At 42.9% G+C, this 24,590-nt stretch overlaps 1 protein-coding gene across 5 annotated transcripts in view; it reads right to left on the reverse strand.

Moving 5' to 3' along the window:
• AREL1 (apoptosis resistant E3 ubiquitin protein ligase 1) overlaps positions 1 to 24,590 on the reverse strand; it is a 37,621-nt gene that overhangs the window by 12,857 nt on the left and 174 nt on the right. For 2 of the 5 annotated variants that reach the window (XM_028506140.2, XM_036012184.1), the window contains exons 2-6: positions 11,289 to 11,622; positions 6,205 to 6,265; positions 5,078 to 5,304; positions 3,915 to 4,152; positions 26 to 195 (exon numbers count right to left, since the gene is read on the reverse strand). In XM_028506140.2, coding sequence (XP_028361941.1) covers positions 26 to 195; positions 3,915 to 4,152; positions 5,078 to 5,304; positions 6,205 to 6,220 — 651 coding nt within the window. In that variant the 5' untranslated portion in view covers positions 6,221 to 6,265; positions 11,289 to 11,622. Of the gene's footprint in view, positions 1 to 25; positions 196 to 3,914; positions 4,153 to 5,077; positions 5,305 to 6,204; positions 6,266 to 7,289; positions 7,437 to 11,288; positions 11,623 to 21,260; positions 21,364 to 24,340; positions 24,359 to 24,590 lie in introns of those variants that run through there. The other 3 variants (XM_036012176.1, XM_036012177.1, XM_028506141.2) reach the window with 3 other exon arrangements.

Raw genomic sequence — 24,590 nt, forward strand, 5'->3', positions numbered from 1 at the left:
CAGAGAAAGGAGGGAGGCGGCTCACCTCATGGATGGAGACGCTGTAATTGTGCTCATCTCTCAGGGACGTGGAGTTGTTGGTTGGGTTGTCATACTCATCTCGCGGCACTATTTGAAGAGTGTGTGGCTCCCCACAGGTCAGCACAAGGGTAGAAAAGTGGCACACGATTTTGGTCTTGGAGGGAACCACCGTTCCTGGAATAAAGACAATAACGGAGGCTGACATCTCGAGAGGCGCTGCTCAGGTGCACAGCCCGCAGAGCCGGGGCTCCTGCAGGGCGGGGCCCCCACCCCGCTCCCAAGGACAAATGCCACCGTTAAGAGGCAGAGAAGAAGAAAGAAAACAAAGAGATTAATTCAAATAAACTTTGGGGACTCATTTTTATGAATTCCTAACCACTGCAAGCACTGAAAATGAGGAAAGAAGTTGGAGAAAACTGAACTGAGAGTTACGGACACAAAGCCTCGAGTCCTACTTGAAATCTATGTGTCAGACAGGCCTTAGAACTAAGTGCTGACGACCTCGAAACCAACCAACCAACCAACCAACCAACCCCTAAACACCTAGGTTCAGCTCTAACAAAACATACACAAGACTTGTATACTGAAAACAGTACGATGCTGGGGAGATGAACAAAAAAGGTCTAAATAAATGGAGAGGTGGTCCGTGTTTATGAACTGGAAGATTCAACACAGTAAAGATGTCAATTCTCCCCAAATGATGTAAAGGTGGAACACAATTCTTATCAAAATCTCAGCAAGATTTGTTGTAGGTTTGGACAATATTATTCTAAAATGTAAATGGAAAGGCGAAGGGCCAGGAACAGCTAAAATAATTCTGAAACAGAAGAGGAGAGAGGGAAGAGTCAGTTTACCCAACATCAAGACTTATTATGTAGCCACAGTATCAAGACTGTGGCGCTGGTGGAGGGACAGACACGTGGATCAACGGAACACAACCGAGAGCCCAGAAACGGCTCCCCATCAACACGCCCAACTCACCCCGACAAAAGTGCACAGGCGGTGCAACAGCGCAAAGGCCGCCGCTCAACACTACACACGGAGCTGGGCAACCGGACAGCTACACGCAAAAAAGTAAAAATTTAAAAAAACCTTGACCCAAGCCTCATACTTTAAAATGAACTAAAAACAGGTAACCTTAAATAGAGAATGTAAAAGTATGTAACTTTTAGAACAAAATAAGAGAAATCCTCCAGGATCTAGGAACAGTGAATGAGCTCTCCAACACTGAAACCATGATCTGCGAACGGAAACATTGATGAGACTGACTTTATCAAAATGAAAAACTTCTGCGCTGTGAAAGACCCTGTTATGGGGATGAAAAGAAAAGCTAAACATTAAGAGAAAACATTGCAAACTGCATTCTCTAACAAAGGGCTAGTATGTAGAAGATATAAAGAACTCCCAAAACTCAAAAGTAAAAAATGAAAAATCTAATGAGAAAATGGGCAAAGACACGGCACATGAAAAGACGTTCAACATCGTCACAACCATCAGGGATGTACAAATCAAACCACCACACTCACCAGAATGGCTGCAATGAAAACTAGCAGCGACACCACAGGTTGCCAAGGACGTGAAGAAACTGGGTTATTCACACATTGCTGGTGGGAATGTAAAATGCTACAGACCCTCTGGAAGAGAGTTTGGCAGTTTCTTAAAAATACTAAGCGTTCAACTATCACATGACCCAGCAACTGCATTCCTAGGCATTTGTATCAAAGAAATGAAAACTTATAATCACACAAAAACTTGTACATGAATGTTCATAGGTTTATTCGTAAGCCAAAACCTGGAGAAGACCTAGATGTCCTTGAACTGGTGAATGGTTAAACAAACGATCATACATTCACAACATGGAATTCCTGCTCAGCAATGAGAGGGAACCCACTTCTCAAAAACCTGGATGAATCTCCAGGGAATTCTGCCGAGTGAAAAAAAGTTATGTAACCAAAAGGTTATATACTGTATGATTCCATTTATATAACATTCCTGAGATGACGACATTCACACAAAGGGAGAACAAATTAGGGTTACGAAAGAGGTGGGTGGGAGAGGAGACATGGGTGGGGCTATGTAAAGGCAACCTGAAGGACCCCCGTGGTGACAGAAATGCTCTGTCTCTCGACTGGATCAGTGTTAACCACCCGGCCGTGACGTCATACTACATTTGTAAGATGGTGCAACGGAGGGAAACTGGGCCGCGGTACCCCAGAGCTTCTGCATTATTTCTTACAGCTGCTTAAGAATCTATAATTATCTCAAAATAAAGAGTTCAACTTTAGTTTGAAAGACAAAAAAGAAAATTTAATCCTTTGCGAGAGCACGGACAGACCTGGAGAGTATTATACTAAGTGAAATGAGGCAGTCAGAGAAAGACAAATACCACATGATCTCACTCATATGTGGAGTCTAGCGAACAAACTGAACTAACAAGCAAACTAGAGACAGACTCATAGAGAGAGAGCAGGGTGACAGCTAAGGAGCGGGGAGGTGAGGGGGTGGAGGGATGGAGCAAAAAGGAAAAAGGACTCCTGGACAGCAGTGTGGTGACTGCAGGGGGGAAGAGGGCTATAAAGGGGACAAATGGTGATTGAAAAAATAGGATAATAAAAATAATCACCTCTAAAAAATAAATAAATGAAAGGGCTGGTACACGGCCTGAGGACACGAACTGTTCTCCACCGGTGGCAAGGAGCTGGGGCCACCATAACCCCTGTGGAAAGGAGGCTGGGAGCGAGGCTCTGGCACAAAGGGTGCGGTGCAGAGAGGGAGCTGGCTCAGGAGCCGCCCTGCTCAGAACCTTCCTCTGTCCTAAGAGAAAGGAAACTGAGGACTAGTCAAGCAAAGATAACCAAATCTGAAGACATCTCTCATTATGGTTGGACCCCAAAGGGTTCCCAAGTTCCTACCATTTCTGTAGATATCAAAATGACACCCTCCAAGGAAGCCGAGGCGGGAAACACAGGGCAGAGAGAACCCCGACACGCTGAACAGACGTCCTTCAGAAGCAGGGGTCAGAGAATACAGTTTTAGGCTTCACGTCACTGAGCACTTACTGTCTGGCACTAAGGACATGAAGGGAAGAACAGTAGAGACAGAGGCCTCCATTCTCAGACACCAGAAGCTTGAGCCGACACTCTGCAGTGAGAACATGCTGGCAGCAAGGGTGGGATTAGGGTCAAGGTCGTTTCACTTGAAAAGGGTTCAAAAATCAGAAAAATTTACCTTTTGTCTATTCCGGCACCCTCACTCCTTAAGAACTTAACAGGCTGATGGCCCAACAATTCCCCTCTTAAAGACACAAAAACGTGTGTCCACACAAAAATGTACGAACGTTCACAGAGGAATTATGCATAGCAGCCAAAAGCAAAGACCTCCAAATGTCCATCAACTGAAGAACAGATAAACTGCAGCATGTCCATACCAAGGAATATTATTTGGAAATAAAAAGAAATGAAGTACCGATTCATGCTACACCATGGATGAACCTTCAAAGTATTTGCTGAGGGAAACCAGCCAGTCTCGAAAGTCCACATATGTTAGGATCACACTGGCATGAAACACCAACACTAGAGCAGCAGCCGCAGTGAGCAAACCCAGGGGCAGCAGATTGGTGGTGGCCTGCGGCTGGGGGTTTGGGGAGAAGGGGGCGTGATGGCTTATGGGTGACAGATCATGGGTTGATGAAAATGTTCTCAAGTTGAATGTGATGATGGTTGTACAACTCCATGAATTTAAAAACCGTTAATTGTATATTTTAAATGGATAAATTTACAGCCTGTGAATTAAATCTCAATAAAGGTGTTATTTTTTAAAAGGCACTATTACTAAGGTAAAGGGAAAAAAGGAGGGAGGGACGGAAAGATGAAAGGGAGAAAAAAAGAACGTACCGGGCTGAAAAATCTTGTAGTAGGGACTGTAGGCCACATTTAAGCCACCAAGCTTCACCGAGATCTCGTATCGCCCAGCCTTGCGCACCGTGAAGGCCACCTTGACCACGTTGGAACTGGGCTCCTGGAGGACCTCCTGGGTCACGGGAATTTCCACTGCTAGCTCAACATGAGAGATGTGAACTCTCAGTCCCACGGGCCGGTGTGCAGGGAAAGGCTGGCCATTCTTGTAGAACAACTGCCGTGGGAAGAAGGGGAGCGCCCGTGAGCAGAGGGGAGAGCATCATCGGCCGTCTAACTCCGCGGGGTGTGGGGAGGGAGGAGGAAGCTGCTAGCGCCCAGTACCCTCCCCCTCCTGCAGTCCTGCAGACACAGGGAGAAACCAATTCTCTCAACAGTTCAAAGAAAACCATTAAATCGTGAACAAGTTCTTAACCTATTTTCGAGGACAGGGGTAAGATATACCATTAAATGAATTTCAACTTGACTTTTCTGGACCACAAATGCTGCCTCCTCCTCTTGTCATGTTCTTACCGCTGATCCAAATGTAAAGTCAAGTCGGTGGGTACCACTGGCGTGAGCGAACTAAAGCCCCAGGCACGGCGAGGGGCGTTCAGGCTATCAGGCCAAGCGTAATGCTGTAGTAAAATCATCACAGGGGGCAGCAAACTTTTTCTAGGACCAGAGAGTAAATATTTTTGGCTTTATGGGTACACACAGCTATTCAGCTGTGGCTAACGACTCCGGCACAAAAGCGGCCACAGGCAACACAGCAGAACGAGCAGGTGTGGCTGTGTTCCAGCAGAACTACTTACAGAGACAGCAGGCCTGCCTGGCTTAACCCTTGGGCCAAACTTTGCCAACCTCTAGATCTGCAACACCAACCCTTTTGAATAATACTGTTCTTATTTTGAAGAGGTAACATTAAGCTTTATACCTCTTCAAAGCTAAGCACCCATTAAAACCGAAATGATAGAGAAGTTCGTGACTCTTCAGATATTAACAATTCCCAAGCTCCTAATTCCCAAGTTCCGGGGAGGGACCAAAAAACGAAGAAAAAATGTTCACATCCCGGGCCAGCACCACCAACAGACCAGACTGGGCTCCGGAAAACAAGGGACTCAGACACCCCAACGTGTACGGAGACAGAAACATTCCCTTACATGCACTCGGAAGGCCATGCTGTGGCCCACCTCATAGGGGTCCTTCCAGTCCCAGGAGACTTTGCAAGACCGGGGATCCAGGTAATTTCCCCGCACATAGTCATAAATGGTCCGGTCCCCTCGGCGCTCACGGTCCTCATTCTGGAGGAAGCTGACTACACGTGCGGCGAGCTCAAAGAGGAACTTAATTGTGAAGAAGAATGCAACCACAGATACTGTGATCCCACCTGTGGGAAAGGGAGAACACACCTGCGAGTTACACACTATAGCTTCTTGTTATGGGACAGGCTAGCCATCTCTCAAAAACTCAAGGAAGTCAGGAAGAGACAGTCAGACTTCCACAGAAACACTGAACTGGGTGGACCACTGTGGGTAAAGAGAGGAATGTATATACCAGGACTGACTCAGACACATCTGTCCTCGGGCCAAATCCCACCCAGTACCTATTTTTGAAAATAGTTTTATTGGCACGAGGCCCCAACCATTCATTTACATATCATCTAGGGCTGCTTTTGCCCTAAACTAACAAGAGTTTGGTAGCTGCAACAGACATTGTATAGGCTGGGAAGCTGAAAATATTTACTGTTTAGCCCTCTATAAAAAAAAAATCTGTCAACACTTGCTCTATACCATGGATCATATGTCATGCCCACGCCCACCCTCCTGCAGGTGCTGGGCTCTCACAGAGGGAGTAAAAAGAATGCACATTTCATTCCTGCCATTTGGAAGTTTCCCACTCCCTTGTCCACGTGGCCAAAGCCCTCCCCACCCCCCCGCTAGAGTTTGGGGTTCCCTCTACTGGGCTCCCTCAAACTCCTGTACATTCACCTATTATAACTTTTCTTCCCCTTGACCATCTGTCTCATTGCTCAGAGTGTGAACTTCTTGGCAGATTTCTGCCTTATCCAACTTCGACTGGGCAGGAAACAGTGTCTGGCACTGGCTGTAATTACTCAATAAATACTTCCCAAATGAATGAATTCCACTGCCAACTCTGTGAAGGTACTTTCCGGCACAACTGGGATTATGTCCAAGTCTATTTTCAAGGGGAAAGAGGATAGACAGGGAGGCAAAAAGGATGTAAGCATCCCCAGCAAAAAGATAACAGAGTTCTCTCCATAACGTACCAATAACGTAAAACATCAGGTCCCTTCAATGCCAACAGATAGTCGAGGATCACAGCTGCAGCTGCAAAAGAAAACTTGTTTAGTTTATTCCCCAACTCTTTCTTGCAGCCATTTCAGCTTGACAGGTGCCCCATGACATATTTCAGACAAGCAGAGCCTGCATCACTCCCCCTAAAGAGTTCTAATCTATCGACCACCCGAGGAATACCACAAAGAGCCACTTGCTTTATTGCTAATTACAAAATGCAATAACATAGCTTTCATCTTCTTAGAGCCAAAGCCCCAAGATAGTTTCCCTCCCCAATGCAAATTGGTGCTAATTAACACAGGCAAAGAGGAGAATGGAGTCACTTTCCCCCTATGTTTGCCTTCTGGAAGTAATTCATCTAAGTAGAAACAGTTATATAAAAATGTGGATTTTTAAAAGCAAGTATTATCATCATCATGTTGGCATTACATAATTAAAATGAACTCTGGGTCATTCCAATAACAAGCAGTGGGCATGGAAGAGAAGTCATTTTTGGCTATTACCAATCAGATAAACTAATGGGCCCCGTGGAAGATGCGCTCAGCAGAAAGGTCAAGGACGGGAACGAAAGGAGAAGACCATACTTCTCAACCTAAGTGACGCCTGCCAAGGCCACAACAATTCCAATGAGGCTAGGGTTTGAGGGTAAACTTTCACTGTTGTTAAACTTGTTTCCAAAATAAGACTTCAATTGTCATTACTCACTTGAACCAGCCAAGGTAATGCCAAGAAAAAAATGCAATACAAGCGTATCTTATCACTGACTTTTGACCTTAATTTATAAACTATGTATGCTCTCTATTCTACAATGCATTGAATTCACTCCTTCTTTTAGGGTCAATATATGTCAAGATTATCAATATTTTCTCAACCCAGAAACTTTTGTAAATGCTAGAATGCTACTTTAAAGACAAGATAGCTGAAAATTTATAGGCTCAGATTTGGGAGGGACCAAAGCAACTTTTTTTTCAAGAGGGTACACTTTTATGTCTGATTGTGTGAAAAAAATTTATGAGAGAGACAGAAAATGGCATTAGTTCCTTTGACAACAACATACTGAACAGAATCCACAGAGAACAGGCAGTTTGAGGAATGGCTGTGTCAAATTTCATAGAAATCTCTGTTTAGGCTAAAGTCCTTCCAGAAATGAAACCCACGCAGGGAACATTAGCAATTATATGGATTAAGCTGCTCCCAAAAGGGTCTATTATAAAGAGAAAATATATAGACCCAAAATGTGGGATCACAATTATTGAGTCTCCTTCCCAAGTAAGTGTCTCATGTCCCGGGACCCTATGCTGGAAAGTGGCTACCACGTCTCAGCAAGCATCTGTCTGCACCTTACAAGATGTGCTGGATGACCTGGCCAAAGCTGGCAGTGTAACTGCTGTGGGTGCTCCCTCACAGTTAGAAGCCATCCAACCTGGTCCTGGATGTGCAGCTTCTAGTCCTCAGAGAGGTTACTAACACTCAGCAGAAAATGCAGTACGTGGGGCTTATGTTATAGAATTTGTGGTCTCGAGTCTCTTGCTTCTTGATGGAATAAGAGCAAGGCCAAATTTATGGTGCATGCCATAAGGGCTGGCACAATTTCTGTGTACCATCCCTGACAATGACAACGGTTTCCGAAAGAGGCAGCCTGGAGACCAGTTCCACGGCTGTACCGCTGCAACCTGTCTAGGCTTCAGTGCTGTGTAGGGAGTTGAGATTTAATCATTTCGATGACACCATCTCCTTGAGTGTGACAGGACTTTAATATACTCCCCACTGCTCTCAAGACTGTGAAATCAAACAGTATAAAAAGAGTATAGTACAAAGGATGAGGGCAGGGACTCTTAGAGCTCGACTACCTGGGTTCAAGTCCATTCTCTGCCACTGACGGTGCGACCCTGGACAAGTTCTTTAATCTCTCTATAGATTGCCAGTTTCCTTATCAATCGAATGAAGATAATATCTGTGTGTATCTAATTAGGGGTGTTGTGAAGATTAAATAAGTTAACACATGTAAACAGCCTATAATAGTGCCTGGCACAAGTCCTCAGTTTTAATTATGATTATAATTATTAATAGTAGTAGTAGTATCACTACTCCTTTGCTTTAGAGCCAACAGGAGACTCCAGACCTCTCTACTGGCTCACACTTGGGTGGGAATGCATCAGAATTACGAAAGGCATGGCTTCTCTTACCGTACTAAAAGTCTCTGCCTACACAGGCATTCTTTGTACTGTTCTAATTTTATGTCTGAAAATTCTTAAAATAAAAAGTTCATACTAAAATAATCCATCCAATAAATACAGTGTAGAACAGCCACAGTCTCAGTCCGCATGAGGCTGGCAGTATACTGAATTGGACCTTGTTGAGCCTTTGTCCAGTTTCCCCCACTCTCAACCAAATCATCACCACTGATCTGGATTACCCAGACCTTTTCCGATAGGTCAATTCTACATTTCCTTTCCAGTTCCCTCTATTATTTAAAAAAACTCAACATACCAGTTACTACTTTTTTCCAAACAACTCATCTTAAAACCTGCTTGTGAGCAGGGAGTTAGCTCTGTCAATCATCACTCATTGATTTGACCTTTACAAAATATCCCACTTTTCTACAATCGCTCTCAAAATCCTCCCCAACGATACTTCCCCATCTGCCAATTTCACCCACGGTCCCACTCTGAACTCACATTTTCCCTTCTCTGGTTCTTCCTGAGTGTTGTCACAAAGCCTCTCCGCCTTTGTCTTTTGAGTACAAGGTATCCATCCTTTCAGGGTGGCCCCTCAAATCTCTTTCCCTCCCGATTTCACCTCTTCTGTAGGCGATTTCTGCCCTCTGACTGACCCTGTCGTGCCCTCTCTGCCCTGTCTCTGCTCCTGCCCCACCCTACAGCATTCATTCTCCCTGGCCCCATCACCCACAATACCTTGCTCATCCTACAATCCTTCCCAGCAGTTTTCAGCGGGTGTGCCGGGGGAATTTTTAAAACACGTAACACCTGACTATTTAGTCAGGGACTCTGACCTCTTTTCCTTTAGACTGTCCAGTAAAAAAAATGACAACAGCCAATACAACAAGGACCCTCCAGTGTGAATGAATCAAAATTATACCTTTTCTTTTTTTGGTCAGATCAGCAAAAATATAGGTGTGCCACAGAAAATTAGTGATTAATTTATTTATATGTGCCATGAGATGAAAGAGGTTGAAACTCGCTGATCTATCCAAATCAGATCCTTTAGGCTTCGACATATAAGCTCCGAAATGTCCCATCTCCATGCCTTTGCAGAAGTCACTTCCTGTGCCTAAGCTACCCTTTCCCATCTCAGTCTACCCATGGAATATCTGCTAACCCTCAAGTTTACGGAAAATCCTACCTCCCCTCCCTGAAATCTTCCCTGAACCTCTATTTAAAAACTCTTGATCTCCCTGAATTCCCTTACGCCACTTATGTTCTCTTTTGGTCCCTGTTTATTTTCCATTTCAGAGCGGTAAACAACGTGAGGCAAAGACTCGTGTTGAAACTATCCACAGCATCCAACGTGACCGCATTCAGTGATTGAAATAAATATAAATACGATATCTGAGTGAACAGGGTCAAATGTCTGTTCTTTTCTTTTTCCAGAGTGTCTGGGGATCAAGTTTTCCAGATAGGACCTTCATTTTAGATAATTTTTAAAAGACTTCCCTAATTAGCAGTACAGTCACTGGAGCCAGGGCCAGGTAACTATGCTGCTTTATTCAAACCCAAAGCGGCCCATTCCCTTCAGTGCTACAAGCACGTGTCAGCCGCGCCTGGAGGTGCGACTTCTCACGCACGCATGGCATGGTGCCTGGTTTGTGTGGTCCTAGATCCCTCTCCTATCTTCCTCATCTTGAACTTTTCCTTTTCTGCAGTAGTTTCCATGGCACCCTCCGCTGCCTGCTGCTCACACGTCTCCTTCATAAAATCACTTTGGAGCTCTTCCCAAGTCTAATTCAAGCACAAAGACGCAGTATGTTCAGCCTCTGTCATACTATTTCTTGCAACTCAGCTGCATGAATACTTTGTTTTCAAATTCCTCTCTTTAGTGTTCTCATTCTTATACACTTCAGCAAACGGATACCCTCAGCTAGCAGAAATAAGAGTAGTATGTAATACATCACATACTACTATTAGTTATTACATGCTAGTAACATACAACCGCCTTACTGATGTACTTACCACAGGCTGAACATTGCACCAAGTGTTCTACATGGTAGCTTAAGTAATTGTCACCACAACAACTTGGTAAAATAAGCATTATTATTCTCATTTTACAGTTTTTTTAAAAAAGATGGGCTTAAAAAAGTTAACTTGCTGAACATATCCCAGCTGGTTAAGGGACAGAGCTGAAACTCAAGTCCATGCCTCTCTGAATCCCAATGTTCTTAACCTCACACAATACTAAATAATAAAAAAGAATGGAGTCTCAGGGATAGTGAAGTATTTGTGAAGAGAGGAGATTTAAGAAAAAAGGTTTAAAAAGAGGTATGAAGAACATTATCCAATCTTGCGGTGAGAATCTTACCATGAGGCTAAAATTAGAAAGATAAATGCTTACAGCCCCCTTTTAAATCTTCTGGAATAAAAATAAAGCACGACAGGAAAGTGGAATGCAGCACCAATTATCTAGTGCAGAAACATCGCGTGCTCACTCCCCAGCAAGTTCTGCACCACCACCGCACTCTGGCTCGCAGTGCCTGCAAAAGCAGGCGACTGGGGAAATACTTGAAAATACCTGTCTCAAGGGGATGTTAGAAAGCTGATTGATATACATACTCTAAAACTCTTTGCTTTTTTTGGAGTATAAAGATTCATCATTATATCAAATAAATTTTAGCCCTAACATTGAAGATCAGTTGGGAAAATTCACTTCCCAGAAATGGAGAATTGATTTCTTCATACTCCAAGATGCCTTGCTGGGAGCCAAGTAATTGCAACTGTGTACTTCAACAGTTTTTCCTTGCCGAAAAGGTCGAGGAACTGGTCACCGAGTTCACGTTCTGCATCTCAGAAACACGTGCATCTTAACTAAACGATTGCCTTACCTTTAAACGAGGGCCCATGTTCCAAGAACCAAGCGGAGCACACCTATTCGCCAAAGCAGGTAACTCGGCCCTTTCACCTTGTCTTCAGCTTCCACATGAGAGACAACAGCCACAAGGTCAACGGAAAGTGTCTGCCCATCAGACTTTCACTGAGGGTCTGTCAAAGCAGCAGACGATCGGTGTTTCTGGAACGAACTGGACGGCTTCCAGAGCGAAGAGATATAACCCCAAAATATTTCATCCCCGGGCTTCTTTTCATCCCCGGGCTTCTTTCCCTAGTGCAAGGCGAGAGCATCTGTCAAAGGATGCATCTGTTCCAGCTCAGGATCCAATCCTACAGAGAGAAAAGGACTGGTAGAACAGGCTTTTATTTCTGCAAAAGGATCCCCAGAAAACAAAAAAAGAGGAGGTAGGACAGGCAGTGGAAACCCCGGGACACTAAAAATAACCGAGGGCGGGTAAACTGTGACCAAGTTTTCACAATTAAAAGTCCACAGAAAGCCACCGGCAATCTCATTGCCCCGTGTTACCCCCAGGAGGAAGCTCCAGCACTGTGGTTGATCCCAGCCCTTCGGGAGAAGCAAATGGAGGCGCAGGTTTGGAGTGAGCCTCACACAACCACAGGCCCCCTCTGAGTCTGACGGGGCTGGACCTCGAGGTCTGGCAGAGAGGTGGAGAGAAATAGGACCGAGCGGGCAGGCAGGGGCAGGTCACAGAGGGCCTCCCCGTGCATTTCCAAGACCTGTTTGAACAGTGCTGATCTTATCTTTCACACAGTAAAGCTTGCAACTGTGAGAGGAAAAAATTTGTGAACTTTCAAGACAAGGTCACTAAGCAATAAAGTTCAGTAAATTAAAGCCCGTCACTGAGACAGTCATGAGCTAACGCAGCAGAGAGGAGGTTATTGCAAGGCACACAAATGGCCACCGTAAAACAAATGAGACACACCTACTAGTCACTCCGTGAAAAGACAGTCTCTTCCTATTGGGTTGGCCCCAAAGTCCGTTCATTGTTTTTCCATAAAATAAAAGACACATTTTTCATTTTCACCAATAACTTTATTGATTTGGATATTTTGAGTATGTCGGCTATCTCCCACGTGGTTTAATGTTGATTGTCCTCAGTTAATGTCTTGATTTGATGGCTGTCAACTTCAACTTTCCACTGGTCTACCCAACAGCGGAGCACTGTCCAGGAGAAATCTCCAGCATGAAACCTTACAAAGCACTTTTGACAGGTTTAATCAGTTACAGCACCCTCTCCATATACTGAACAAATCTTTTTTTATGATTCAGTTGCATTTTTACCTTTACTGAAATAATAAAGCATAATATGCCAAAAATGTTTTCTTCTAGCTTCAATATTAAAATGGCTACGCAAAAATTCATCTGTTTTGATTTTTTTTAAATGCACACTGACACGACAGCTGTCACAGTACAGTCTAACAAAACTATTTTGAATGAAGTTAAAGACAACTAACCGCTACTACAGAAATCTTATGGAAAAAAACAGATGAACTTTTTGGCCAACCCAATGCATGGCAGGAACTGTTCTCAATGCTTCAAATGTATGAACTCACAGTCCTGAGAGATATAATTATCCCTATTTTACAGATGAGGAAACTGAGGCCCTTTCTCAAGATTACACACCACGAAGCAGTCAAGTTGAGTCAAATCCAGACACCCTGCACCCAGAATCCATGCTTTGAATGAACACTCTATGGCCTCTTTACCAGGAGAAACCAAGAAAGAAGACACAAAATGCTAATAAAAACACAAGAATAAAATGAGTAAAGGCCAGCAGATCAAACAAGTTGGCAAACTTTTATAATTAAAGATAAATAAGTATGCGTATATGTATTTATTTTAAAATACGGTGACAGACTTGCCAAGTGCATGAGCCAAAGCCTGGGTCGACTAGCTGCTGGAAGCAACTTAAAGGGTCTGCAAACCAGAGATGAGTTACATAAACTGTACGAGATCCATTAGAATGCAAAATAAGCATTTTTAAAAATGACACTTTTAAAGAATAACAACACAAGGAATCACTCACAAATAAAATGCGAAATGAAAAAGCAAGCAAAAAATTATTTACATTGCATGAGCCCATTTTTTAAAATATTACATTACATAAAGAGCCTGGAAGGAACAACACAAAAATGTTAACAGCGGTTGTCTCTTGATGCATGGAATTATAAATTATTTTTATTTTCTACCTCTACATTCAGTGCTCCAAATTTGTAATGATGCAAGGACATATAAAAAGTTTCTAATTCTGGAGAACACTTCTTTTTCTAAAAAGGGGAAAGAACAGACAAGATATCCTTTTTTCAAATAAGGAAACAGTTAAAAAAAATTAGCCAAACCCTGGCTGGCATAGCTCAGTGGATTGAGCGTGGGCTGCGAACCAAAGCACTGCAGGTTCAATTCCCAGTCAGGGCACATGCCTGGGTTGCAGGCCACAGCCCCCAGCAACCGCACGTTGATTTTTTTCTCTCTCTCTCTTTCTCCCTCCCTTCCCTCTCTAAAAAAATAAACAAATAAAATCTAAAAAAAAAAAAAAAGAAATCTTTCCCTAAAAAAAAAATTAGCTAAAGATAACAAATGTACTAGACTTTTATTCCTGTTCACTGGGATCTTAGCAAGCCTCTACCCTGTGATGAGCTATCTGATTACTAAACCGAGTAACTCGTAGTTCTAGTGTCTTTACTGTGCCCCACCATGAACTCCCATGTGTACCAGCCCCCCATCCGCTGCCCCCAATGCTTTCGTGTCTCTGATGAGCTTCAGGACTTGATTCAAGCACCACCTCCTTTCCTAGTCCAGCTCCCAGGCCCTCCTGAGGGCTCCCGCAGCACCAGGCAGAACTAAACACCTCCTTCCTTGTGATACTCCTCTGCTGAAGATGCCTCTATTACAGCATTTATTAGTCTATATTATAATTATTTGTTTATACAGCATCTATCCTAATGGATTGTGTGCTTCCTGAGGAAACTGACTGGGTCGTAATCATCATTCCCCGCCAGTGGCTAGTGTGATGGTCGGAGTCTGTCTCAGAGCGTGTGCTTCTGCAAGACTCCGGGGTGATTCCTGTGCACATTCAAATTTGAGAAGCATGGTCTAGACTCTACAGCCGTGAGCCAGAGAAGGGATACACCCAATAATCTGCATCTCTAACAGGCTCATAGGTAATGCTGATGCTGCAGAGCAAGGGGTCCAGTATAGGGCTGGCAAACTACAGCCACTGGGCCAAATCCAGACGGCTGCCTGTTTTTGTTTTTAAAAAAAAGTTTTGTAAATAGAGAATGAGCACAGCCAAGGTCGTCCGTTTACATGCGGTCTATGACAGCTGTGGCTCTACAACAGCAGAGTGAAGCCGCTGCAGCAGAGACGCGTGGCCTACGAAGCTTTCCTCTCTGACCCTTGACAAAGTAAGTTCACCAGTCTCTGGTGTAGAGGTCTTAGTTATGAACTCGTTTTTGTAAACCACAAAAGCGTAAAATCATTTTCTTCCAGTTCTACTATCCTCACTTAAGAGCAACATTTTGCAAATATTTCTCCTGGCTAATTTCAACTGTTACTTGAAAGTTTTATGCCTCTCACACCCCGAGTAGGAATTTTATACAATCATTTCCCAAAGTGTGTGTTTCGTGCAAACACGCTTGCATTTCACCAAGGCTGTAATTTCCTAAAAACAGCACCCTCAGGAACCAGACATTATATGCAGGTCTCTAAAATTATTAAAATACATATCACCAACTCACTCTCTACTTTCAAAGTGCTGTTCTAAAAAGCTGTGAAAAAAAAAACCGACAGGAAAGTCCACTTAGAATTCTGGTGAATGAAGAGGCGCTGGCAGCACACAGGAGTTCCAAGCATCACCCGGTGAGTTCCGCAAAACAAGGCAGGACAAAAGCAGACACTGGCACGCTAATATGTGGCCTCCAGCATTCTCTACACGGAAGCGCCACCCACGAGTCCAGGGGAATCAAATTAAAAAACCAGATCATTCAATTAGCAAAAGACACATACGTTAGTGGTCTAACTAAGGAGATTCCAAGAAATAAAGTGTGCCATCGGATACTAGAATACTCTATTGTTTTTTTTAATCCTCACCCGAGGATATATTTATTGATTTTAGAGAGACAGAAAGAGAAACGTCAACGTGAGAGAGAAACATCGATCAATCGCCTCCTGTAAGTGCCCACACCGGGGATTGAACCCAGAGTGTGGATGGACACTCCAACCAAACAAGCCACCCAGCGAGGGCACTTCAGATTATTAATTTACATTCTCCTTTGCTTAATTCCACCCTTGGTTTATTCTCCCCACCCCAAAATCCCACCAGAAAAGATTGCCCTCCCCCATCAAGTTTATACTCTTGGGATATTTACATAGTTGTGTATTCCTGCTATCTTGGTTCAGCCAAGTTATACAGTTTTCATTTATATTCTTTCCTCATCAGTCAGCCCCTCCAGTCTCTTAATCATTCCTGTGGGTCTCCTGTGAACTCTCTCCAGCTAGTCCCCAGTGATCTGGTAATGAGGTGCCTCCAACTGACTGCAGCCTTCCAGGAACGGCCGTGTTAGTCAGAACAGGATGAGCTCACCCTCCTCGGTTCCATGACATAATACTCCTGAGGAGACAATCCCCAAATCGCAGAGAGCTACACTGTGCCATATTAGACTATAACCCCACTCCACGCTTCCCAGATTTGGGCACCGGAGCATGCCAGAAGGTGCTAGAAGCCAGAGGAGAAATGACACGTGTTCCTGCAGCATCTAGTTACTAGAAAATGAGGTAGGTGAGGAGAAAAAGTATTTTCATGTTAAAACAAATTCACAGACAATAAAATAGGATGCAAAATATGCATTTCTAAGGCTAAAACACGGATATGTTAAAAAAAAAACATTCACAGTTATTTTGCACTTGAGGCAAAAAGGCTGCCTGGGGCTCTGCTCCCAGCCCCCAAGGGGTCCCGTGCCCACCATCCTCCACCACTAGAGGTACCCGAGCTGAGCAGTCTGGAAAGCACTGAACCCCCTACGCAACTTCTGGTCTGTTACCACCCATCCCACACACTCACATTTTACACAGAACTAGTTTTTCTGCTATCGCCCCCCAATGACTACCAATTTTAGGTTCTTTTGTAGTGTTCATTCATTTCATATTTCTTGAGCATCTGCTCTATGCCAGGCTATGTGCCAAAAGCTGAAGTCACGAGGATAAATAAGAAAGGGTGGGAGATAGCCAATACAATGTGGCAAGTACCGCAAAAGAGGAATGAACAATGTATAATGGGCAAAGGAAGGAGAGAGGTAGCTTTGCCTGAGACAGCAGGGAGGTCTTCACAGGAGAAATAATATGGCTGTTATTTAAGAATGCATAAGCACTGGCTGGTGTGACTCAGTGGACTGAGTGCCGGCCTGCGAACCAAAGGGTCACCGGTTCAATTCCCAGTCAGGGCACATGCCTGGGTTGTGGGCCAGGTCCCAGTAGGGGGTGTGTGAGAGGCAACCACACATTGATGCTTCTCTCCCTCTGTCCCTCCCTTCCCCTATGTCTAAAAAATCTTTAACAAATAAATAAAAAAGAATGAGTAAGCATTTGCAAGGCAGATAAAAGGAAAAGACTAGTCTCCTAGGCAGAAAGAACAACATAAGCAAGAGGAGTAATGAAAAGCTCAGTGTTCCGAATGCACTGTGTTTCAAAAAACTACCTGGAGCTAACCTAGAGTGACTACCCTGAGTTCCTTCAGCACAGCGGTCAAGAGTATGCACTTCACTACCGACTGATAAGCTACTTAACTTCTCTTCAGTGACCTCGGATATCTCAGACAGGACATGGAAATCCACTGAGAAGACCTGGAGTGTAAGGGAAAGGAGGACTGGCTGGGACTGGAAACTAGACCCAGGCGTCCTGGCACCACAGGAGTATCCTGAGAGATGTGGCTCTTTGTGCAAACCCGGCTTCTGGGTGGCCAGCAGTGGTGGGGGTTTGTGCCCAGGCCACAGGGGCCCAACCCTCAGCAAATGGGGAAGATGGCACTGGGTGTACCTGAGGGGCTAACTGGTTTAGTCTCCTGAGTGTGGCATTTTTTTTCACTTAATGTAATGGTTTTTAGATCTTACACATTGTTACATGTCATATCAGTAGTTCGTTCCTCTTTATCGTTGTGTAGTAGTCCATCACATGGACATGTCACAGTTTGTTTATGCATACATCAGCTGAAGAATGTTTGGGTTCCACCCAGTTTGGGGCTATTGTGGATAAAGCCCCTATGAATATTCAAGTGCAAGTCTTTGTGCGAACACACGCTTTCCTTTCTCTTGGGTGAGTAACAAAGAGTGGGATTGCTGGGTCACATGGTAAGTATATGCTGTTTAACTTACAAGAAACTGCTGGGCTGTTGCCCAGAGTGGCTGTGCCACCTTGTATTTCCACCAGCAACGTACAAGCTCATCGACCAAATCCACCCACAACCATCATCAATCTTATAAACCTCACCTATTCCCATAGGTGTGGAGTGGTATCTCGTGGCTTTACCTTGCATTTCCCTGAGGACTAACAATATTAAGTGTCTTTTCACGTGCTTTGGCTACGTGTGAGCCTTCTCTGGTATCCAAACCTTTAGCCATTTTAAAAAGTTGAGCTGTTTGTCTTCTTGTAGGACTTCTTTATATATCCTGAATACAAGCCCTTCACTAGATACATGTTTGGCAAATATTTTCTGCAGCTCTTTTCTCATTTTGTTAACAATGTTTGTAAAAAGAGCACAACACTTTTGCCAGGTAGCTCGGTGGGCTGGAGCGTCACCTGTACACAGGAAGACCGTCATTCGGTTCAAACATATCCTCAGATGGGGATTAAAGACAAGCGTAAAAGTTTTTAATTTGTTGAAATCCAACTTATCAACTTTTTTCTTTTATAGTTTGTGTTTTTTTGTGTGTGTCACATTTCTTTTTAAAATCTTTTGTTAACTAAAGGTCACAAAGATTTTCTTCTGTTTTCTTCTAGAAGTTTTATCTAAGTTTCATAAAAGACAATCTCTTCTCAAAAAAATGTTTTAAATCCTCACCTGACATTTTGTTCATTGCTTTTAGAGAGAGAGGAGGGAGAGGGAAAAACATCGATTGGCTGCATCCTGCACACACCCAGATGAGAGTCGGACATGCCTGGACTGGAGATCGAACGCCCTGGGCAGCCCCAGCATGTGCCCCGATGGGGAATCGAACCCACAACCTTTCAATTACAGGATGACACTCTGACCGAGACACACCAGCCAGGGCTCTTCTCGGAAATTTTGAGTTTTAAAACTCCTACATTCCATCTATCTCATAATTAGTTACTCAGTTTTACTATCCCTTTGTTTCTTTCGAATTCAACTTCTACATTACCAAGCTCTATTTAAGTCTATTTCAGAATTTGGAAAGATTTTTATCTTTTAAGAGATTTTCCTCCTCTTCAACCTAATAAATGGTACTGAATTTCTAAATTTAGCCAAGGTTTTAGTCCTTCAATTCTCTTCAAACTGACATAAAACCTTTGGATGCCTGATGCTGGTTCTTAAAACAACAACAAAATTCCAAAACCCAGAGCACGCACCTTTCAAGTTAAGCCAGGGACAATGAACTACTTACCCTTCTGGTTTTAAAGGGAAGCTTTTATAAGATCATTCTCACCATATTGAGTCACTCGAACCTGACAAGAGGCTGGAAAAGTTATCACTCCCTGGTTAAAAGAAAAGTTAGGCTTTAAAGGGTAGGTTCACCAAGATAATAGTAAATTTTTAGACTCAAAATGTACATTTCAGCCTCAGAAAGAAATGAATAGTATACACGAAAGCACAGTTTAGATTCGACTGCACCCCTGGAACGCAGTTTGCCCTTCTCAGCAGTTCCAAGAAAGTAGAAAAAGGGACTCTCAGTTAATGTGAGAAAAACAGGGAGAAGGGACAATTTAATCATCGCTCATTTTGTATCTTTGTGAGATACCTAGAGGAAAAAAATAGAAGACTGGCTTATCTATGCCCCGTCACAGTGTCCCGGTCATTAGCCTAATCGGGAGAACAGCAGTTCCTGTTTGCGGCTCGCCCTGTCCCAATGTTTCGTCTGTCCACCAGACTGGCTCCACCGCGCCGACCCATGGAATCAGGACTGGCCCCTGAGTACCACGGCAGCTTTTATGCTTACGTGAACCTGGGCCACTGAATCTCGGCTACAACGGAAAAATGTTAAACTAATTCTCTGAATCTGACAAGCCATCTCCCTCAATAAGAATACGGAGTTGTTACTTCATTAACTCTGCATGAAATGGCAGGGAAATGGCCAGCTCTACACCCCAGGTGGGTGGAACTGAAACTGTCACACATATACTTAAAAGCTAACAAAATTTTTACCTCTACCACCATCCATTCCTTTTAATTCTACTCTAATTTTTAAGGAAAATAAATTATTTATGTAATCAGAAGGAAGGGCAGCCTTAAATGAGCATTCTATAGTTCTTTGTTTAAGACTCCAGGAAGACAAAGTCAACTAGCCACAGAAATGGCAACCCAAATGGCTCGACTTAAAAAAGAAACAACACTTTAAGGTACTCAAAACGAAACTTCTGCTGGCCTAATAACCAATGTTACCAAGACAAGGACTTGTTAATTTCTTCAAACAGTGCGTTAAGAACCACAGGCCAAGTAGTATGTTGACCCTGCGGGTTCCAAAATGAGTAAGACAGTCCCTGGCCCCCTAGAAGCATACAGGCTAGTAAGAAGACAGACAAGAAAATGATGTGATAGCTCCACGTAGTAAAATCTGTGAGACAGTGTTAGCAGAGGTCAGGAAGGGCCCCTCAATCAGGATCAGCTCTTAGCTTCTCAGAAAACTTCACGCCATGCTCCTGGGAGCAAAGACAGCTCTTCCACTGAATTAACAGTGCTTTGGGAATCAGGGGGCACAAAACACTCCCCGTGCAGTATTGTTTATTCTCATGGTTAATAACTTTCTCTGTTCAGCAAGAGATTCCTGGGTCACATACATGGCACAGAAACAGCTCACTGGAAACTCCAACCTAGCTATCAAAATTACACATGGTTTAAATGCAATGTGGCACCCTGGACTGCATCCTGGGACAGAAAAGGGGTATCAGTGGAAAATCCAAAAAAAGTCGGTAGTTCAGTTAATAGTATTGTACTAATGCTAATTTCTTAGATGTGACAAATGTACCATGGTTACATAACACAACATCGCAGGAAGCTGGGTGAAAGGTATACAGGAACTCTGTGCCATCTTCGCAACTTTTCTGTAACTCTAAAATTACTCCAAAAATAAAATAGCTTCAAAAAAACTACACATGGTTCCCCACTTTCCATTCTCACTACCCTTTAGGATTCTGATGGTGCATGCCTTCCTAGTCACTGCCCCAATTCCGGTTAATGTTTGACTGAAATGTTTTTTTTAAATCCTTTTCAATTCCTTACTATAAACAATTTAGGCAGCCTGACTGGATTTCCTTCTTTACCAAAACCATGAAAAACTCTGTATCTCTGTTGGGAGGTTTTAATTATTTTCTCTTCCTAATAGCTTCACCACATACACCAGGGGAAATACTTGGGGTAGAACTTTCCTTAGTGGACAAGAGAGGGGTTTAAACAACCTGAGTTGGATCTCTGGATAAAAACAAGGGGACACTAATGAAAATGTATGTTACATATTATTAGATTACTTTTATCTAATCTCTGGCCAAAAAGGATAATGAACAGAATATACAATGAACAGATGCTGACTATTAACATCTCGACACCAACAAGGAAACTACACCGAAATGAATGCACCACCTACAAGCTCTGAAAAGCAAATTCCTCAACTATTCAAGGTAACAAAATCCATACTAAAACCATATGGCACAGTTCCATTCAGGCTAAGTGACAAAGCATATCTACCATGGCTATTTGGTTTATTATAAGTAAATGAATACTCACCTCTTTCTATTAAACCATCATTTCAGAACAGGCTTCAAGAGTCCCACCAGGAAAGCATCATGATGACATAACACCATATCAGGGCCTCAGGCACACACACAAACTACGGTAAGATAAACAACCTCAAAAGTTTGAAAACAACTCTAGAAAAGAGTATCAGTGAGGGATAAACATTCGTGAACCCCTCAAAGAAGAGAAACCAAAGAAAGGTAACTCAAACTTAGACCTAAGCTATTTGATGGCTAAAGTCACTTAAAAGATAAAATGATATACTGGAATCCATTAAGGTCACATAATTTGATCTGTTATAGTATTAAATAAATATTGTACAACAGTCTGACCCAGACCACTTTCAGAAAAATTAGCAGGTAGAGTAAATCCATTAAAATATTTTAATTTGCACATCTCTGTCAATCACCTGCCACACTTCACCTGTTCACAAACCCTTCCCCAATGCAGACAGGCCTGAGCTCTTGAAGAGAAACCAGCACAGCGCTTAGGGCGAAATGGGCCCTCAATAAATGCCTTCTGACAGAACGAATACTCAGCAGTGATGTGCCTCTGAGGCATCCTTACAAACCAGCTCAATATGAAGACCTTGGACCCTACCTGGTGTGGCTCAGTGGGTTGGGCATGGTCCCATAAACTGAAAGGTAGCCAGTTGGATTCCCAGTCAGGGCACATGCCTGGGTTGCAGGCCAGGTGCCCAGTTGGGGGCCTGCAAGAGGCAACCGATGGATGTTTCTCACATCAGTATTTTTCTCCTGCTGTTTCTCCCTCACTTCCCCTCTCACTAAAAATAAATAAATAAAATCTTTTTTAAAAAGTCAACACCTCAGGAGCAAAGCATGCTGTACACCATGCTACCACATTTAGGAGGTAATCAAGTTAACTGAAAAATAATCAACAGCAACTAATATGTTTTGAGAAAAAAAAACTTCAGGTCACATGAGATAAAAATATGTGTAAAAACCATAACTTAAAAATAAAGAAAATATCTGTGAATTTTTCCCCTTCTTGGCCATAAAAAATGAATCTACCTCTAACTTTCTAACACTGAATTATAAGATATTCTTTATGGAATCTTTCACCATCCATGATTTTAGAAAAGAAATTTGTTATCAACTTAAATTGGTAAGTTAGACCAATTAGTAAATGGGATGAAGTCTGAGCCCAGTTATGAGTTTAAACTGTGGGGTGAATGCTTTGAGCATATTTTTCCTTTCAAGACTGCATAGACATACAAAACAACCCTCTTGACTGCTGAGAAGAGTTATCCTCATTTATTTCTCACAAGCATGCAGTCAAAGTAATTCCTTTCTGCTCCCACCCAGCACGAAGCAACATGACCTCCTCCGACCTCCTCCTCCTCCCATCACCATTAAAACATGCTACAGAGTATCTGAGTACTTGAATCTTAGACCATAAGAATCTCAGATTGCAACAAAAATACCTTTCTCTAAGCATGTTCTCATCCCCCATGGTGTTCCTACACTAATTTAGCTCCCTATCAAATATTAACAATCAAGGAAATCAGAAAATTCTCAGAATAGATATTACACACCACTTGGTTTGTTTTTTTAAAAAGTTATTACCGTTCATGGATTCCAAAATGCAGAGTACATATTTACCAGGTGAATGTTTTTTTTAGTTTTCCAATGCCTGAATTTAAATGCCAGTAACTATTTAATTATATGTGATTTTCCCTCTACACCTATATATACCAATCATTCTCCAAGTGTTTTTAAAAAACAACTGTTTATGGTCATTTAAAAAGCTTATTGCCTAATAACCCAGAAGATCTAATGTATCAAAAAAGTGGTCATTGTTGGCTCCACCCATGCATGACAAGCTGTTCTGAAAAGATTAGGAACTTCCAGTGACTGCAAGAGGCACATACAGTATCTGTAGATACTTCAATAGTAAAACTACTTCAACATCAAAAATTCAGAGCCTACGAAATCATACATGTGAACTGCAAAGCTATCTAAATGCACGTATGTCTAAAAGAGAAAAAAGCAGAACAAAAACTGTACTCAAATCAGTATGAGTAACCATCCTTCAATTGAGCTTTTCAAGAACTGTAAACTTAATAAGGTTCTTCAGGTTATCAACACATTCAAGTTCCAAAATAGGGCAACTGTATTAAAATACAATCAACATAAAATTCCACCACCACCACATACTCTATGTTAGAAGATACAATGACAATAACAGAAAATACTTTAACAGAGTTTAGTTGTGGTGGGCACACTATTCTAGGGACTTCACATTTTAACTCATTTAGCCCTAATGACATCTCTATTTTACAGATGAAGAAACTGGGGCACAGATAGATTAACTCACTCAAAGGTCATATAGCTAGTAAGAAGCAGAGTGTGGATTTTAGCCCCATCAATCAGACCCGAAAGTTCATGTTAACCAATACACTCTAATAGTGAGGGTCATGCAATGGTCAGCTTTTTAAATTTTAACCTAAAAACCTTTTTGGATCTCAGACACTAAGATAGCTTTGTGCCATAAAAAAAAGTACAGGCTTTGCATTCAAATGCACCCCTGAATAAGTCTGAGCCTTGGTTTTATTCTATGTAAAACGAGGATACTTAAGTTATTGTGAAGGTCAAAGAATACAACTGTAAAGTGTCAAGTACAGTACACAAGATACGGATACATTCACAGACACCTAGGGTGTCCACGGATGGACTTCAGAGACCACGAGTTTCATAAACTGTATGACAAATGCTGTCTGTGTACCCATTTTAAAAAGAATCGTCCCTGGCTTTCCATAAACTTTCAAGCAGGACGTGATCTCCAAAAGGTTAAGAACCACCGGAGTACACCGCAGGTATTCAAAAATGAAAGTTATCTTTCCCTTGTTGTTCTCCAAATCGCTCCCTTTTCCATTAAGGATGACACATCAAGGCTTCACAATAAATGTCAATTACTTCCCACCATTTTCCTGGCTTGGTTACTAGTAACATGTGCAAGATTATACCCCGATTTTCTAGAGACAGCCTAAAGAAGACCCTCAAACGCTGCTTCACCCCCTCTCTTCACCAATAGGCATACACGGTATTTACTCGAGAAGAATCTTGAGAACCATCCACCCTGCTGCACCAAGTACCACGCCGGCTAGGAGAACCAAGTAGGAACCGGAGCCTCCAAGTTGAACGATAGAGACCTGACGCCCAGCGCTGTGGGATGACAAGAATGTGTTTCCCAAAACTACCGGAGAACCAGAATTCCGCCCCTGTCCTCTCGCTCCCTGGAACTCTAGGGCAGGAAAGGTCCTCAGGACTCTGCCCCGTACGGGAGTGGTGACGGAGAGAA

The sequence above is a fragment of the Phyllostomus discolor genome, chromosome 1 (genome assembly GCF_004126475.2).
Source record: "Phyllostomus discolor isolate MPI-MPIP mPhyDis1 chromosome 1, mPhyDis1.pri.v3, whole genome shotgun sequence".
In the NCBI taxonomy this organism is placed as follows: domain Eukaryota; kingdom Metazoa; phylum Chordata; class Mammalia; order Chiroptera; family Phyllostomidae; genus Phyllostomus; species Phyllostomus discolor.